This window comes from Pteronotus mesoamericanus, unplaced genomic scaffold (assembly GCF_021234165.1).
Source record: "Pteronotus mesoamericanus isolate MK-2021 breed Mesoamerican mustached bat unplaced genomic scaffold, CSHL_Meso_final contig_169, whole genome shotgun sequence".
NCBI lineage: Eukaryota > Metazoa > Chordata > Mammalia > Chiroptera > Mormoopidae > Pteronotus > Pteronotus mesoamericanus.
Window position 1 is genome coordinate 29095993 of NW_026555068.1, and position 18578 is coordinate 29114570.

General features: G+C 61.8%; 1 protein-coding gene across 1 annotated transcript in view; it reads right to left on the reverse strand.

Moving 5' to 3' along the window:
- Positions 1-18578, reverse strand: part of DLGAP2 (DLG associated protein 2) — a 190724-nt gene that overhangs the window by 14173 nt on the left and 157973 nt on the right. The window contains exons 13-16 of the mRNA XM_054565854.1: positions 17309-17528; positions 6988-7289; positions 6139-6180; positions 640-725 (exon numbers count right to left, since the gene is read on the reverse strand). Coding sequence (XP_054421829.1) covers positions 640-725; positions 6139-6180; positions 6988-7289; positions 17309-17528 — 650 coding nt within the window. The remainder of the gene's footprint in view (positions 1-639; positions 726-6138; positions 6181-6987; positions 7290-17308; positions 17529-18578) is intronic.

Sequence of the window (18578 nt, forward strand, 5' to 3'; positions counted from 1 at the left end):
GGAGTCTGTGAAATTTACAAGATGCACTATTTTAGATATGAAACAGAGCGACACCCCTGCTCTTGCCATAAAACCACCACCAGTGTAGCGGCGGTTTCTGTCTTGCGCGGCTGGAGGCACTGCTCGGCCCCGCCCCCGCCCTCTGCATTCCGCGGCTGCGCTGTTTCTCTTTTTCCTTTGCCCTGGGCGAGAAAACAGGCGTCTGCTGCCCCTCAGCGTATTTTCCCCTTTGGCCAAAGGGCGGAGACACCCAGCTGCCAGCCTCTCTGGTTTCAGAGGCTGCGTCTTCCCTCCCTCTTGCAAGAACAAGACACGGACAGATGTTAATTCACTTCTGAATGGCGCAACTTGAGAGGTTTAAATACGGGGTCCAGCAGAAGCAAGGCCTGGTTGAGTGGGGTTGGCAGGGTAATCGTACGGGTGTAACAATTTATAGTTTTAATTTGCGCGTGTCACGGGAAATGTCACAGGGTGTGCTTGTGTGACACTGTTCTATATGACAGAACCACTTACGATTTTGCAATAAAAAGAGGCGTTACTTGTGCCAGACCCCGTATATGAGCTTCCCTGAGGGCCCGCCCGAGCTGGAGCAGCGGCCAATGCCGCGGGGCGCGTGGGGCCGGGGCGGGGGTGCGTTACCGCTTCTCGTCCTCCACCTGCACGCCGACGGAGTGGTACTCCCGCAGGCCGCGGCTCTCCGTGTCGGAATCCGTCGCGGTTTCCACCTGATTCAACACAGAACATCTTATTTTAGCACTGAGACATGGGACCCGGGCAAGGGACTGTCTTTTCGTGTGTGTTCATGTGCGTAGTTAATGGGGCGTTTGTTTAATTAATGCAGGGATGTGCCTGACCCTGGAAAGTCATGCGGATGGGGAGATGCACCCCTCCTGGCACTTAGGCTGAGCGACCCCGTTCCATCACGTTTTACGTAACTGCTTGAACTTCGCTGTTTTGAACGTTATGCAAGTAAAATTGCTTAGTTCAGCTCGGGCAGAAAATAGGCTTTGTTGGGTGGCATTATCATAGGACTTAGCTCTTCTCACGCCCGACGACGAAGAAAGTGAGTGCAGCATGAACTAGGTAGAGCAAACAACAGGTAAAGCGACTGAACAGGGTCACGCTGCGTCTGCGTCCACACACACACGGAGGATGTCGGGCGGCGGCGAGAACTGCGGAGACAAGTGCGTCTGTCTGTCCTGCATGCGGCTGCGTCCCCATCACCGCAGGACCGTGCCCGGCAGGTGGACGTCAGGACTAGGCAGAATCTGCGTCCGCGCAGCATCCTCGCTGGGGCTGCGTGTGCTGGAGCGTCGCCCCAGACCCACTAAGCGCGTGCACGGCCGCCAGCAGGGGGACCCCGCAGGGGGAGCTGCAGCCCAGCACGTTTCGTCACAACAAGAGGCGCCCTCAGGACTCTCTGCACGAGGGGCCCGCGAGCACGGGCTGGTCTGCCGTGACTGTCGGCCCAGTCCCCCCGCTGCCCGCCGCTGCCCCTGCGGAGGACTCGGGCCCACCCGAAGCCTCGCGGCTAACTTGTAAAACACATCTTTCCTCAAAACTGACGACGACCCTGCCAGCGTAGGGCACAAGCCACTAAGGACTCAGCTGTGACTCTGTCGTCTGTGAGCTATGAGAGAAAAGGGGCACTTATCAGCCGCTGCCAAAACCCCTGATGGCCCAAGGCCACCGAGGGCAGACCCCCCTCTTGGCCCACATGGGTGGGACACCGACGGCTGCTATTTATTTCATGCCAACCACACACCAAGCACCGCACAAAGAGCACGGCAAACACGCAGTCCCCAGGACACCCTGCCGCCACTTCTGCCGTGCTGACCAGCTGAGGGATCGGCGAAGGCGAGGAGCTTGCCCGGGGCGCACAGCTTGTCAGGGGCGCACAGCTTGTCCGGGGCGCCAGGACACAGGCCCGCGCCTTGCTGGCCGTGCAGCCGTGCTCTGTGCTGAGCTGTGGAGGACAGCGGCGTGCCCCTCCTTTCGTGTCGGCACAATTCTGAAAACGTGCGCGGACGTCGCGCCCCGGCGGCGGCGTGTTCCAGCAGCCGGGAGGGGAAGGGAGGACGTCCGGAGGGGAAGCTCTTGTCTGGCCGTTGGTCCCGTTCCTCTTTTTAGTTTAGGGCAGACTGTGGCTTCAGTGGATTTTATTTCTCACCCGTGAGGGATGTGACCCACACATCACCCACAGCATTTTACACAGGCGGACAGCACTGAAACCCCAGTGGTCAGGCTGCTGTCCCAGGCCAGTGTGAACGCAGCTGCCGCAGTGCGTGTGGTTCCCACTCATGGAAAGGACCCGGCGAGGCCCCAGCTGCTGCCGCCGGCTTCCCGCCGCCACACAGCTGCTGCGGCAGGCACACATGTACGAGTGCATGTGCGTGTGTGTATGCAGAGCCTCTGTGAGCACACTCGCAGCTTCAAAGGCTTCCCGTGTTACACTTTGGGTTGATGGTGTCCCATGGAACGGACACACAGCACAGGGGGACTCGGTCCACGCTCCGGCCCTTAAGGAGACGCTGGCAATGGAAGGGATGCTGATTTTCACCAGGAGGGTTCGGAAGATCTGCCTCGCTCGCTCCGCGTTTGGGATCCCAGGCTGAAGAGGTTGCCGCAAATTCTGACCGACGTGCGCAGAAATTCACCGCAGGGTTACTTTCAAGGTGCAGCCTGGGGGTGTCAGGGTCGCAGAGCAGCGCGGAGGAGTGCGCGGTGGGGCCGCGCCAGCTGGGCCGGCAGACAGGACGCGAGGGGCTCCTGGCGCCACGCAGGGCGAATGCCAAAGTCACACAGGACAGACATGCGCACAGGACACCCACACATGCCGTACAAACGTGACCAAAACACAACGGAGGGGCTTCCTCCCTTCGCCCGTCTCTGCGGTTTCTCTCCTGCGACTCCATGGTTTTCACAGCGATGAGGATCGTGCAGCTTCTGGAGCCAGGCAAATGCCGCGACTGCTGGCCGTGCCAATCAGGTAGGGTTTCACTGAGGCTGTTCGCCCTGGTCTCCAAACAAGGGGACGTCGAACTCCACGCTGGAGGGACGTGAAGCCCTGCATAGGAAGCCAGGCTCAAGAGTGCCCACTGCGAGCACCAGCGCCCCATCCTCTGGGCCCCGTGTTTAACATCATCAGCTGTAGCCCCGGCTGGTGCGGCTCAGTGGACGGAGCACTGGCCTGCGAACCAAAGGGTCCTGGTTCAATTCTCAGCCAGGGCACAGGCCTGGGCTGCGGGCCAGGTCCCCAGTTCGGGGCATGCGAAAGGCAGCCGCACATGGATGTTTCTCTCCCTCTCTCTAAATAAATAAAGTAAATAAAATCTAAAAGAAAAAGATCGTCAGCTCTAACAACATGGGCATTAAATTCAGGACACACAGCTTTCCAAGAAAAATAAAGGTGTGTGAAAGGTATGTGGTAAATTGACATGTGGCTAGGATGCGCCAAATATTTACCCATTTCAGAAATCCTGGGAGTAGACAGCTTTACACAGATAGGAAAAAAAGCGAATTTAGGGCAATGGAAAGGAATTACTATTTTGCATGGTGGGGAGGAAATCAAGCAAACTTTTCCAAGAGAAAATTCGGGATGCGAGTGCATGTGAATTTAAGTTTTGAGAAGTACAAGTTATCTTTATTTTTGCAAGCCCCACTGCGCTCCAGACACAGGGAAGGAAGAGGGATCAGCACCCCCTCTGCCTGCTGAGCTGCTGCCCCCGGGCTGTGTGTGTGAGCTCCCTGGTGGGGGGCGGTCTCCAGGGAGTGGGGGCGCCTTTGCGGAGAGTATTCAGGCCCCTGGAGACCCAGGGCTGCCACGCCCGTCTCCCACCCTTGTCACGGGGGCTCCGGAGTGCATGCGGGTGACGGGGAGGAAGGGCTTTCCTGAACGTGAGCTGCTTAGGGAACGGGGGTGCAGTGTGGCGCCGCGTGGCTGCACGGCGCATGTGTGTGCGTGTGCGCGCGCCAGGGGCAGGCCCTCTGCGCCCTGGCCTGGGGCGGCGGGGCGGACAGGCTGCCCCCCCAAGCTCCAGGGACCCCGGTTTCCTAGGGACCTGAGACGGAGCCTGGTGGGACCGGCACCAGCCAGCCTCGCCCGTACCTGGGCGGGTATTGCAGGGACACAGAGGCGCTGTTCGCCCCTCAGGGACCTGCTCCACGTCCCAGCCCCGAGGCCGGGAAGTGCCTGGCCTGCGCACGAGCACTAAGATGACGGTGGCAGTGGACGGGTTGGTTCCAGATTCTTGGGTAAACTGACCTCCTGACACCGAGAAACGACACAGCTCTCCCAGGCCACTGCCCCGCACCCTGTGGGTGTCGCAGCGTGAAGATGGAGACTGAGGCACGTGGCCCCGAAGGGCTCCTGGATGTCAGACCTAGCGTCTCCTAAACACTCACACGTTAAAACTGCAACCACACACAAACCACATATGAAAACGCAAGTGGACACAGAGAAAACCGTTCGCATCACAACTGCCGGTCGGAAGGCGGAGGCCGGGCGGGTGGGGCAGGCGGGCGGCTGCCTCTGGCCGGCTGCGCATCAGGAAGGGCCCCGCAGCCAGGACAGGGCTGGGACCAGCCCTGTGGCCCAAGCGGGAAGCCTGCGATGCCCGGGCCCCAAGCCCGTCCAGGGCCGGGCGCCGCAGGACGGCTCTGCGGGAGGAGGGTCGCCGACCGACGGGAAGGCTCTGCCCCGCGTGTGCGTGGGCACCCCCAGCTCCCGCTCAGCTGCGCCTCAGAAGGCGCGTCTGCGGTCGGGGCTCACGGGCCCGGCGCGGGCCACGCGTGTCACACGCCGGCTGAACGTGTCTTCCAGCAGCGGACAGAGCGATGCTGGCTCGGAGCGCCTGCCCCGGCGCACGGGCGCAGGGCCCCGCACGGCCCTCCTCCCTCATCTCGCCTCTGGGCTGTGGGAGTCCACCCCCCTGGCTCCCAGTGCGGTCTGGACGCCTGTGGCCACGCGCCCAGAGAGGAGCACGTAGCCTGAGCCTCAGCTTCCCCGCGATGAGGCCCGGCTCGCGGGTTACGGAGAGGAGCGGGCCTGCGGTCGGGGCGCAGTGGTGGGTCGTCGCCTGCTGTCTGCACATCAGGGTCACTGCGCGGCCGGCTCGGGCCCTGACAGCGCCGACGACCCTCCTGCGCCTTCTAAGCCCCTCATGCGCCTGCGCTGCCTTTCCCTCCGTTTCCCTGCTCTGTGCCCCCGAGTGGGTCCTACGCCCGCCTGCTTCTCGTCTTGGGCCCCTCCTTTGTCCTAACGGGACCGTGGTTTTCGTCTTGGCTTTGTGACGCGCTTGCGTTTGACCGCAGCTGGGTGACGGGCTCGCCCGGGACGGAGCGCGTTTTCCCCGCCGTGGAGGACAGTCGAGTCGGCCACACGCGTGCGGTCTCGTCGCCCGCCATCGCCGCTGACCCCGCGCCCGCCCACTCACACAGCCGACATTGACCGAGCACTTGCCGCGCGCCAGGCACTGCGCTAGGGCTGGGCTGTCGAGAGGCCATCGCGACCCCGCGGTCGGGGGGACGACGCCCAGAAAGGCTGCTGGGGGAGCGGGCGTGGGAGCGGCGCGGGGGCGGGGGCGGGGGGCTGGGCTGAGGGCGAGGACAAGCGCGGGGCCCCGGGGTGACGGGGGCGGGGGGCGGCCGGACAACCCAACGCCGCGGGTTCCCGAAGTGCGCGTCCGCCTCCTTCCGACCGAGGTGGAGCCGGGGGGCAACGCCCTGCGCGCCTTGGTGGGCGGGGGGCGGGGGGCGGGGCAGGGGCGGGGAGGGTGGCCCGTGAGGAGAGCCAGGGTGCAGGCGCGCCCAGGGATGGGGAGCTGCCTGGTTAACTTGGAGACCTCACGAGCCTCCTCTCAGGATGTGACCTGGAATCAGCGGGACCCCGGACCACCCCGCAGGCTGCGCTGCGGCCGCAGAAAGTTACCGGACTGGGTGAGCCCGCCCGTCCTGCCCTCGTAAATGGGGCCAATGACACACATCGGGGCCGGGTCCCCGGCCCGAGTCGGGCTCCCAGCGCAGTGCCTGGCATCTAGCGTCCGGACAGAGGGGGACAAGAGCGGCGGCGTGGGGGTCCAGGAAAGGAGGTGAAGAAATAAAAGTCATGCGAACTGGGCCGTGAGCGCTTGTACTTACATCTGACCTTGGGTAGGGCGGACGCTCTGGGAACTCAGAGTCCTAAACAAAACAACGAACCACAGTGTGGGGGCCCAGCTCGCAGGACCAGGCCGCGGGGCCTCCCCGGCTGCTCCCCGGGCCCGGCCGCCGAGCTGGGCCCAGCCGCCTGGGGCCACAGCTCCGTGCCCTCCTCCCCAGCGGCAGCGAAGCCCCGGCTGCGAAAACCTCCGCTGGACACTGGCTGATTGGGGAGTGAGGGGGACCCCACCTGCAAAGGGCTCGACGCCACCGCGGGTCCCCACAGCTCGGGGTGCGATAGGGGACAGTCCCCAAGACCGATCAGGGTGGGGCGAGCCTGCCGCCCCCGCCACGGGGCACCTGGCAGATGGGAGGAGGGGGCCGCCAAGGCCCGTGCCTCGGGCAGGCGCTAGGCCCTCGGTGGTTGGAAGCCAAGGACGCGGTGCCGCGACCACGGCCGAAGCTCCAGAGCACCCTGGGTCCGCGTAGAGGCGCCCTGGGCGCGTCGCACGTGGGCGTGGCTGTGAGTGCCGGCCCGGGTGGGGACCGGAGGCCCCGCTTTCTCTCTGCCTGCATGTTCCCAGAGACCCCCCCATGCCGCACGACTGGAAAGCTTTAAAAATCGTATTCACAACGAAGTCCTCCTTCAGCATCAAAATGACTGAATTCCTTGCTCTCTGAGCAGCCTGCGGCCCCTAGGCAACACCCTGGGGTGGGGGGGGGCAGGGAGGGGCCTCTGGGGAGCAGGTCGGGCGCCGCGCAGGGTGGAGGCTCTGCTGTGAGCCGGGCGCCGGCCCAGCAGGGGCGGCTGCGTCTGCCTGCCCGCGTCCCGCGGCCGAGAGAGGCTACCTGGATCCCGACGGAGGAGCACCGGCCCCGGAGGAAGTCCTCGGCCTTGTCGCCGGCGAGGCGCTGGGCGGCGGCCGCCTCCAGGGCCAGGCTCATGGCCTTGGTGCTGTCCAGGCTGTCCGTGGAGTTGTACAGGCCCCGGCCGTCCTGGGCCCACGGGGACGCCCTCTGGGCGCGGCTGTCCTGGTAGGCGTCCTGCGTGGACTCCGTGCTGCTCTGGGCCGTCACCGAGATCAGGGGCTTGGAGGTGGTCCGAGGGGGCACAGGCGGCGGTGTTTTCTTGTAGTTTGTGTACGAGACAGCTGCAGGAGACAGGCAAGTCCCAGGTCAGCACAGGCACGTCCCCCGCCTCCCCACCCCCGCGTGCAAGCTGGTGGACGGCATCTGTGACCCACCGCCGGCCCGGGAAGACGGCGGCAGCGGGGGCGAGGCCGTGCGCTCAGGGACGGTCCTCACGGCTGCGTGTCAACAGCAAAACGTAGTGAACACACCAAGAAACCCTGCAATGGCCACAGCATGAGGTGGCTCCTGAGGCAGAAGGTGGCCACGGGCCCCCTCACACAGGTCACGGCACCACGGGGAAACAGTTGTTTCGCAACGCCACTACAAAGCAGGACACACGGAGTCACTTCTGGACTGAGACGTCGTCGGTGGAGAGCCGGGGCCCCCGGACCCACCCGCCACGGCCATCGCCACGTGGCCGTGTGTGGGGCTGCTTCCTCTTCTCTGTGTGGCCCGAAAATGCTTAGTAAGTAGGTGTTTTTGTGATGGAGAAAATGTGTCATGTCAGAGCCTGTCTGTCCCCACAGGGTACCACGTGGAGGCCACTGGTAAGGACCATGGGGCTCCCCGCCCACCCCACCCGTGAGTCCACGCCTTCCCACCCGCGGGCAGCCTTGCACCTCCAACCCTGCGCCACATGCGTCCACGCACTCTGGCTGTGCGGTGAAGCCACTGGAGGAACAGATACATTTGGAGATGAGAGCTCATTAAAAATCTCGTAGAAGCTCCCCCATTCACTGGAAATAACTGCTGGGCTCGGGCCGTTCTCTGTCTTTACCGCAAGAATGAACTATCCCTAGAACTCTGTTTTGGCACGAGTGGGTGCCCGACTGCGGTTGGTTGTTTTCTTTTCCTGGAAAGGGCGAAGGCACGAAAGCGCCTGGAGGGACCCGGGGGCCTCGTCACAGTGCAGAGCAGGCCGTGCGGTCGGACCTGCATGCGAGCCTGTCCCGAGAGGGACCCACGGAGCAGGCTCCCCCGGAACCTCGGAGGCCGAGAGTCTGCCCCGCCACCGCCCAGCTCCTCTGTTGCCCCACTTCCTGCCTGTGGGGACTGGACCTGCCCCCGGGCCTTCGATTTTTCTCTGATCTGTATGAATAGACGTTCCTGATAAAATCTCAAATAAACTTTGAGAAACAAAACAAAGCAAGTTTGCCACGTCGGGATCATCTGAGCTTCAGGCACAAAAATGAGGCAGGACCGTGGACACGGTGGCACATCTTTAAACGGATGTGGAGGCTCCGTGGGCAGCCACAGGGGCAGGACGGGCCAGGAGAGCAAGTGTTCACTCCGCCCCAGAAAAGCAGCTGAAACCGCCTGTTTTTTAAAAACTTTCTCCTCCGGTGTGATTCAGCCTTGCCAGGGGAACGGCTGGACTGGGGCTGAACGCGAGGCGTTGACCGGGAGTCAGGGAAGCTGGGGGGGCGGGCGTGCCATCTTGGCTGAAGAGCGGTGGCGGGTTGTTGCCACCCTGCTCAGCGGGCCAGCAGGCCGGCCGGCCACCCCACCAAACCAGGACGGGAGGTGGCTGCTGAGCTGCAGCGGCGGGGGCAGCAGGGAAGGCCCGGCTGGGAGAGGACCCGCAAGGTCTCTGGTGCACGGCGTGAGGGGTCCTGATTCACCACGGACAAGGAAAGCACTTCTATTCCTACAGAGCGACCTGGGAAACGGCAGACGTGCACCCGAGCGCCCAGCACGTGCCTTGGCGTTGCTTCTCACGTGGCTCCCGCATCCACCCGCCCAGCCGGCATGGAGGCTGGGCCCTGTCCCGTGACAACGCCGGGCGCGCATCTCTCCGCTCCCCACGCAGGCACCCTCCTGGAGCCTGAGCTCTCTCCCGAAGGCGTGTGGGACGTGAGGCGGGGTGCCCCGGGGCCTGGGTGTCTCCCACCACAGCGTCTGTGCCGCCTCTTGCTGCAGGAAGTGGGGCCTGGAGGGACCTCTGCGAGTCCGAGAACATTCATCCTTGTCCCCGTGACCCTGCCTGTGGTGTAGATTTAATACAGATAAGGGAGGCCCAACACTGGAGCACGATGCGTCTCACAGCAGTTAAAGAAACAGCTCAGGCGCTCACAGCGCCCCCGGGCCCAGGCCCCGGGCCCCGCCGCACCCTGCGACCGCAGCCGACAGGCTCCTCTGGGAAGGCGCGAGCTGGGCGTGCAGCACACGTTCTGCCCGTTGCCACGGTGGCCCTCAGGGGCCTGGCGTGCATGGGAGGCGGTTCCTCACGGGCTCCTGAGTGGGCCTGTTCACAGCGCAGCCATACAGAGCTTATATTCCTGGTTAACTTAGTGTTTTCGAATTTTATAATTAAAAAGTCAGGTCTCAGGTGTCAGTCCTGAGGAAGCAGCAATGGCAGCACATAAAATACCTTAGGAAAAAGAGTAACGTGGAGACAGGGTCTTTTAAAAAGCTGAGGTGTGTCGGTGCCTCATTTGCTCATTCGCAGGCAAACATTTGCTGGCACGCACGATGCGGGCGGAGAGAGCAAAGCGTGTTCCTAAATGGCTGATTATGGTGAGGGTTAGAAGCTGGGAAACACGGTAAAGAAAGAATTTAAAATTTTGATTGTGTTAATATGCTGCCATGGATTAAATAAGCAACTTAAAAAAACCATTTTACACACTGAAGAAAAACATTCGATCATGCGGTTGAACAATTTGGGCAAAAATAATTGCCTGTCTTCTGTGTCTGGGAGTTTGCAGTTTGAAAACACACCTCCAGACTGAACTCACCGATAACCAGCTATGACCCAGCGTTTTCTTCACATGCATGAGCGTGTGTTAAATACAACAGGAAAATCTAAGTGTAACGTAGCAATAGAATTCTACTGATGTGTGCACATCTTGCAAAAGCGGACAAATCAATGGGGAGACATTTCTAAACATGGCGTTAAATGATTACTTCATATCTTCAGGGAGCTGAAGTCCTGACTAGCTTTTTATATTTTTCTTTTTGTTTTTACTTCTGAGCCCAGGTGCGAACACCTCCCTGCCGTGGGTTTCTTCCTGCGGTGGCTTCCCAGGGGCGAGAGGAAAATCCGCCTGTGTTTGCCGATCCAGTGGCTGAGCCAGTTCGGGTTTGGCGTTCATCTCAGACCAGACCATCGGAGGGGGCTGCCCTGGAACGAGGGGCCGAGGGGCGGGGGCGCTCAGAAAGCGCCTCTGCTCCTGGGCACACGGCACTGGCTTGGGCTCCCGAGCCAGCGCGCTGCGTTCCCCGCCCGACACGGGAGGGGCCGTGCGGCGAGCACATTTCAGGGAGGTTTCTGTAGAAACTGTGTTAAACTAAAAATTGAGATGCTGAAAGCACATCTGCTCAGTTGGGTGAGTTCCTCCCTGTGGGATCTGCACAGAGAGGCCTGGATGAGGCGGACCTTTCCTGTGCGTCCGGGACATGCCCGTGCGTTTGGGGCCTCCCAGTGCGTCCGGGATTGAGTTAAAATCACTGGGACCCTTTTGGAGGAAGCTGCTCAAAGCCCTGAGTTGAAAGCGCTGCCAACCAGGAAGGTGGGAGGCGGCGGCGGCTCTACTGGGAGGTGGGGGAGGGCACTGCGCCCACACTCACGGATTTGTCCCCACCACAGGCGCGAAGCCTCGTGCCGGACCACGCTGTCCAACAGCGCAGCAGCCACCAGCCAAATGCCAACGATGCCGACTTCTGAAATAGTCAAGTCCCTGAACCGCCATGAAAAGCCCACCTCCCTGCTCAGTCGCTACGGCTGTGACTGCAGGGGCAGGCGGCTCGTCAGCCCTGCGGTCGCGGCGGAGCCTTCCTACCACGGGACGTCTGCCCGCCCTGCCCGCCTGCGAGACCAGCGGTGACCAGACAAGCCCCAGAGCTGACCCTCAGATGTCCCTTCAGGTCTGCGAGGGGCTGGGCCAACCAGTCTCCTGAGGCGGAATCTGGAGAAACATTCCTTCCTTCCCTGAGATCCGCTACCTTGACTGGGATGGAATAAACCGCTGCCCAGAGGTCACACGTCGACAGGGCTTTGAGCAATTTTGGCTGTGGATGCATCGTTGTTTTAAACACACGCCTAATTACCCACCTACACCTGGACAGCGTTTCTGAATTCAGTCCTTGGAAGTCATTTGCAAGCCAGAAAGGAAATTTAAAAATTAGCCTTCCACCGTATAAAGCACAAATATGTAATCAAGACAAAATGTATTTTGAACGGCAGGCATCGAGTTCTATTTGAATGTATCAGCTACACTTAAACCCAGTGAGCTCTCTTAATTAGGACTTCAAAGATAATGGCATAAAAGGAATTACAGTAATCGGCCCATGGAAGTCTAAACGAGAGACTGGATATTGGAGAAACCTGACTTGGAAGGCAAAAGATTCAGTGTAAAAGATTAAGACTATTTTGACACTTCAATTAACGTTAGTCTCCAAACATAACCGTCAATAAAATGGGACCCAGAAATCGGATCCCATGGCGAGGGTGCAGCAATGCCCCTCAAGTCACAAAGAACGACGTGCGCTGTCCAGGTTCAGCGTCAACGCTGATGGGTGAGCAGCAGCGACATCTGTTTCAAACATGTTCATTAGCAAGAAACGGCGGCGCAGCGAGCATCAGGCACCCTGCCGGCGGACCAGAGCGCTGGCAGCTCCGGTCCTCACGTCACGCAATAAAGCAAGCCCATCACACAACCAGAGCTCGGACGTTCTGCAGAAAAGCCGAGGACGGGCCACCTCCCGGCGACGTGAGGAGGCCTGAGAGCTGCTAAGAGCAGAACGCCCCACGGCCCAGGTGGCAGCTGGGGGCGACCCGCAGAGGGAAGCAGGCCCGCAGCCCCAGCCGGACCACGTCCACAAGGTGACGGGCCGCCGGGAACGCGTGGCTTCACCCCTCCCCGCTCTGCTGCTCACGGGACACAGTGAGGTCCCCGGTCTCTGCATATGGGATGTTTGAAACTTAGACGAACCACACTTTTGGAAAGAATAATTTTTCTCTGGTGGAAACATGGGCAGACCAGTGGCAGTGGCGCATCTGGGTGGCAACTAGGTGACACGGGTTCGTCTGCTCTTGGAGAAGCTGCGAACCACACAGGACACGGCGCTTGCCCTGCGACTCCCACCGAGGTGGGCGTTTCGTTTCCTCTGAGCCGCTTAATGGTGCACGAAGCCTATGTGCAAGTTGTACCGGAATTATGTGTTTAGGTTCACAGAGTAGGGAGGGGCCCCCTGGCCTCTGATGGGGACGGCCCAGCCGCACCCTCGGGTGACCGTGACAGGAAGGAGGACGACGCTGCCCTCGGCCCCCTGAGATGGGGACCGGCGCTCAGACCTCCCCCTCGCGTGCGTCACAGCCAGGGAGCCCTCAGGGCTGCCTTCCGCCGCACCCGGGCAGCCCCGCTGGCTGGGCAGAGCACAGACGGCACCTCGCTGCCTGCAGACAGGGAGCCAGGGAGCCAGAGGCCGCGCGGTGGCGGGGCAGGCGGGGGCGGTCCTGCCTGGGTGCGGGGTGACCCCTGTGGCCACGCCCCTAGGAGGTGGGGGCCTCGGCGCCTGCAACCTCTGCAGAAGGGGTCCGCCCGCTGCCTCCCAGCGAAGCTCAGACCCAGCACGAGGAACCCATGGCCTGCAAACCTGGGCCGTGGGGCGTTCTGCTCTTAGCAACTGCTCTTGGGACCCCTGCTCTGTCCTTGTCACTCAGCAGCGTCGGCCCCAAACCCTTACAGGGAATGGCACCACCCCATGCCCGCGGCCCTCGGCGCCTCTGGGCCACTGCGCCCAGGCGGAGGGAGGCTGGCGCGCCCCGCAGCACAGCCTGGGGCGGAAACGTGGCGAGGACCGAAGTGGCAATTACTGTCCTTTTCAGAGACACTGGGGTTGGCCAGCTGACACCCACTCTTTGCTAACAATGCCCTGAGCCTGGGCTGGCTGGAGAGAGCAGCACAGGAATCCTGCAGGCTGCCCCGGGGGGCGGGTTCAGGGGCTCACGCGCCCCCAAGGGCTCCCCGTGCCCTGCAGCGCGTGGGGAGGGGGGCTGCTGATGTGACTCGACACGCTTTGTCCCCTCCTCTCCACACAGAAAACTTGTCCCAGAAGGACAACAAGCACATCTTCGGGCCGTTGGGAGGGAGAATCCTTTTGATTCAATTGTTCATCTGTTATTGTCGCCATTTACATGCTCAGCAAGGGCTTCTGGAGCGTCTACCACCTGCCAAGCCCCATCCTAGGCGCCGAGGACGCGGCAGGTCCTGGAGCTCCCATTCTCGGGGGTGGGAGTGGGGGGCCACGAGCCACACCTGCTGCTAAGTGTCCATTAGGCCCCAAGAGGACAGACACGCCGGACTCCGGACGGACCCCACACGCGGCTGCGGCCCAACGCTGCGAAGAGAACCGCGGTGCAGACGGCACCCGGCCCGCCCTTCGGCCTGCGCTGCGGGTCCAGCGCGGCAGGCAGGCAGCCCCCAGTCACTTTATAAAACCCCCATGGCCTCTAAATTCCACACCTGCCGGTTAGTGCAGGGAGAGCCAGGGGGAGAGCCAAGCTGGTTCTCAGGAGGGAGGAGGGGGCGTGATCAGGCAAATGAGCTCGCGGCTGCGGCCTCCTCATGGTGGCCCTTCTCAAAACGCTTCTGACGCGAAGTGTAGAGGCTGCGACACCGGCCGAGGGGCCGAGGGGCCGAGGGGCCGGGAGCGTCGGGTGGGTGATCATGTACGTAAGACAGGGCCCCTTCCCCTTCTTTCTAAGCTTTCAGATTTGCGCCTCACGCCCCGACGGAGAGGAGCGCAGAGGGTCTGTGCGCCCCTCGCGCCCAGCAGCCCCCTCGGGGACGCGTCGGCAGGCGGCACTGCCCCGGTCCAGACAGCGAGCGACGGGAGAAGAGGACTAAGCCTTGCCTGCCGTCAAGGCTCCTGGCCGGTGTCTCCAGGGCCCTGGCAAGGGGGCGGGGGGCTCAGAGTCAGGGCCTGGGACACAGGACCAGGTGAGGGTCCTGCCCCGGGGGCCTCGGGTGAGGACCCTCAGGCGACCCTGGAACCTGCAAATGACCACGTGCCCTGCCCGACGGTCACCCAGACCCGGAGCAGCGAGAGGCAGAGGGCCGCCCGGCCGCCCCCCGGCAGGCCTCGCAGCGGCTCCTCTTGGTTTTAAGGGTTTCTCCAGTTGGTGGTGACTTATGCTCAGAAAGTTTCTGGCCCTGAGAAAAATCATTATAATCTAATTTTCTAGCATTTTCCCTCCGTGATATCAATAACACTCCCTCCCTTGAGAAATTGGGTGGCGTGTGTCCTCAGACAAGTAAATCTACCTGACAAGCCGCTCCCCTGGGGAGAGAGAGCCCATGTGTGAAATGAGGATTAGGTGTTTTCAAAACCACTTTGTCTAAAGAGAGGACACTAGTCAATACTAGCGCTTTTCATAATGAAGGGCACAGTGGGGGTGGGTCCCACTGCCGAGCAGTGACCCAGGCCTGGCTGAGTCCCCGCAGACACCGTGAGAAGAGGCTGTTTTGGCTGAGTCACCGCGGCCTTTGGGGGCTGAGCGGCGTCCACCAGAAGCGTCCGTCAGCTGGGGGTGTTCGAAATCCGTGCTTAATGCACATTTCCAAATTCTTAACAAACCGCCCACGCACGTGTTCTAATATCCAACGATCACCGGGTGAATATTAAAATTACATACTTGCATTTTATACAAGGTGAGGCGGCCCAGCAACGCTAACTTATTTCTCCAGCATGAAGAAAGAAATATTTAAATAAATCCCATTTTGAAAATAATCACGAGGAATGCGTTTTGACAACTTCTTGGAGTTATTTTCAAGAGACAGTTTTAGAACCACAAACAAAAGCAATCTGTCAAAATAACCTCTCTCTATGTGGACACAGCGACAAACGATGGCTAGTGAACGGTAGCTGAGCAGCCGACTGCCCGAGTATTTTAACGCGGACTCACGGGAGGTCCGCGCCGGACCGGGAGCTCAGCGGCGGCGCGCCCCTCCACGCCGGGCGTCTCCGCTTTTCCAGGCGGGGGTTTGCTGCTTCTCGGGTGCTTTTCACACTCGTGCTCCCAGACTCTGGCTGTCGCCTGCCACCTCGATTCCACTTAGGGCAGCAGGGTCGCACACGCCTGACAGACGGGGCGGGACAGGGGTTCACGGTGCCCCTGCTGCTGCTAGGTCCTCCCCCCCGCCCCCGGCGGTTCCCCTTCTTCTCTCTACAGACTCTTAGGCCTCTCTTCCTCGAACTCAAACTCAATAGTTTGGAGGGAATTTGGACTCGATAACGAGCCCAACCACCCCCAGCGACGCGGAAGGGAGAGGACTCCTGTCCCGTCTCGGGCGCCACAGTGGGGATGGCACTGGGGGCAAAACGGCCTGTTCACGAATTAGGGTTTCGGTCTCAGTTCTACGCTGCTTCTTGCGGTCTCTCCACGAAATCTGCCCTATTTTTAGTGTCCCTATCATGGCAGCTCCAAAACAAGCAAGTTGTGCCCCACTAGGAGACTGGTGCATCGCGGCATTTCTGACAACCACGACAGGGCTCAGCTGTCCCTTGCTCGCAACTGACACCCAGCAAATGACGGCGAACACACTGGTAACCGCCTCTCGGTGTTTTTTCCTTAACTCAACAATGGGAAAGCTCATCACCTCCCTAAGTTTCTACCTGCTCATTTCTTACCTCTCTTTCCCACAAAGGGCACAGGTGGGAGGAAGCCAGAGGAACGGGGCAGCTTGGGGCAGCAGAGGCTGGGCCCCCCCCCCCCCCCCCCCCCACCCCATGGCCCGGGGTGACCGTCACAGCCCTGCAGACGCCACCGGGCACGGCCCCCCGCACCCCGCTGCGCTGCACTTCGGAGCAGAGCTCCCACCACCAGCGCCTTGCGGCTCCGTGTCAGGGTCTCAGGTCTCCCCTCAGAGCCGAGAACAGAGGACAATCGCCGAGCTCCACGACCTCTTTGGAAACCAGCTGTTAGTCCTCCCTGATGAGTCAGTCACAGCTCCCCCTTCTATTGGACGCCCCAGAAATGCTCACAGGCCAAGACCTCGGAGGCACGCGGTGCCGGGTGGGGTGTGCGCCCCGGCCACTCCACCGCCGGTGGGCGGCCCCCGGGAGCGTCCTCTCAAAGCGCCGGTCGGCGCGGGCTTTCCCGGTGGCACTAGTCCTGCAGTTTGTAATTCCGGGCAACCTCCCCCAGATCTTGCTAACGCCTTTAGTGGGCAAACGAGAAGCCCCATTCCTGCTGCGGGTCTGGCCCTCCTGGGACCTCACCGGGCCCCTTTCCCCACTCCGGCTCCCAGTGCCAGACGCCGCAAACACCGCTCTTCCCTGGGCTCCCCAGCACAGCCCTCAACTCCTTGACCTGCCAGCACAACCCTCGGCACAGCCCACTCCCGGGGGTGCGGCGCAGCTTCGCTGAGTTCTACCGCCCGCTCCACACTCCCTCTCCACGCGCCCAGCAGCGTGCGTCCACTGTGCTACGTAAAAATAAAAGCTGTGCAGAGGGTTCCAGGCCACGCTATTTCACGGGGTGACTTTTCGGTGGGGTGGATGTGGCTTCCACAAACGCCGAAGGAAACGGTGATGCTGAATCTGCAGCCCAAATACGCGCAGAGGACTTACAACCACGATCGACCTGCTCGCAGCGATGCACCACGGTCAGAGCTGCGCCTCCCGAGCGCGCGGGACTCGGCTGGACGCAGCCTGGGAGGCGCTGGGGGGGCTCTGCAAGTGGGCCCTTCCCTGCAGCCGGCTCCCTTGGACGCTCAGAAAGCAGTCGCTTTCCAAACGCCGGCCCCCGCTTTCCCCCACACACCACCAGACAGACAAAAGTCCGACGGGACCGCTTTCCAAAACCTCGCCCGTTACAGATTTCATTTGAAAAGAAGGAAGGTCCTCTGTGAGTGAAGTGTTTCAAAACGCCATTGGCCAACAGGACAACGTGACACGTGCCATTTGGGGAAGTCGCCCAGCACCCAGGGTGCCTGTCGCTTGCCTGCGGTGAAGGCGCGCCACCCGTGCGGGGGGCGGGGAGGGTGCACGCGCACGCGCGTGGTTTCCGCCAGGAGCCGGGGGAAGGGCGCCTCACCTGCAGGGGGTCGGACGGTGGAGGGGACGGCGCAGGGCCTCAGCGCGGGGACGCACTCGTCGTCCTGGGCGTAGCCGGCCTGAATGGCCCGGAGGTAGCTGTGGCTCCGTGTCCGGAAGCACCCGGGTAGGTCCAGGGCGTCCATGGCCTGCGATTCGACTTCTCCGAAGACGGACTCGCACACCGACTCGAACTGCCCGTTGACCTCCGCCTCGCTCATCTGCAACGGGCAACAGCGACGCCAGCGCGGGGTCAGCCCGGCCCTCCAGCCGCGTCAGGGCCCAGCCCACGGGAGCCGGACCCACCCCCGTCTTCCCGTGGCCTTGCGTTTTCGGCTGTTTGACATCACATGGTGACCTGCTGAGCCCGGGAAACAGCTTACTGGGTTATTTCTCACAAGAGAGCCCCAGCCAGTTCTGAGAGGCCACTGGCCTCACGGGGGCCCACAAGGCCCAGCCCAAGGCGGGGCTGATGGCCGCGACGATGACCAACAGAGAGCGTGTTTAAAGGTCTAGCGCAGCACCTGGTGCAGAGGACGCGTGCAGGGCAGGGACGCCTTCGCTCTGCCTCTCCCCGCTGCTGCGCACACTCACCTCCCACTCGGCAACAAGCTCATCCTGGTCCCCAGGAAGGGCAGAGGGTCAGCAGGCCTGCTGCTCTAAGCGTGCGGTGGGGATGTGGAGAACGCGGGCGTTCGTCCAGCTTATGGAGACCCAGCCGCAGCTGTGGCCTTGCGGACGCTGAGCTGTGGGTGCGGCGGGCAGAGCGCACTCAAGGAAAACCCACTGTGCGCTGGGACCCTCTAGGGCTCGTCATTCTGAGATGACGATGACGTTCTGGGTGCTGTTTGACCACCTGAGTGCCCTGAGAAAGGCGGCCGATGGAGAAGGGGCCCTGAGCGCGCCAGACAGAGGACCAGCCGTGTCCAGGACACGAAGCAGCCTCTGATGCGCCTGCCGGTGGTTCCAGGACAGCGGCGGCTGCGGCCTCACTGCACCTGCGGCTGAAGCCCGAGGGGACGAGGGGCCCAGGCGGTTTGGGATCGTCGCAGGCTGACGTGCTTGGGGCGCGGGGACCTCGGCGGGTCTCTGCCCGGAGCCTGCTCCACGGCGCCTCCCCAGTGAGGGGAGACAGCCTGAGAAACTCATGATTTCAAGTGCTATTTTTTTAAAAGACAGTTAAAGTGGGGTAAGACTATGTTTAATTAAAACTTTGGGAATTCAGTGATCATGGAATGTCACAAAGTTCCCAGGCTGGTCATCAGTGAAAG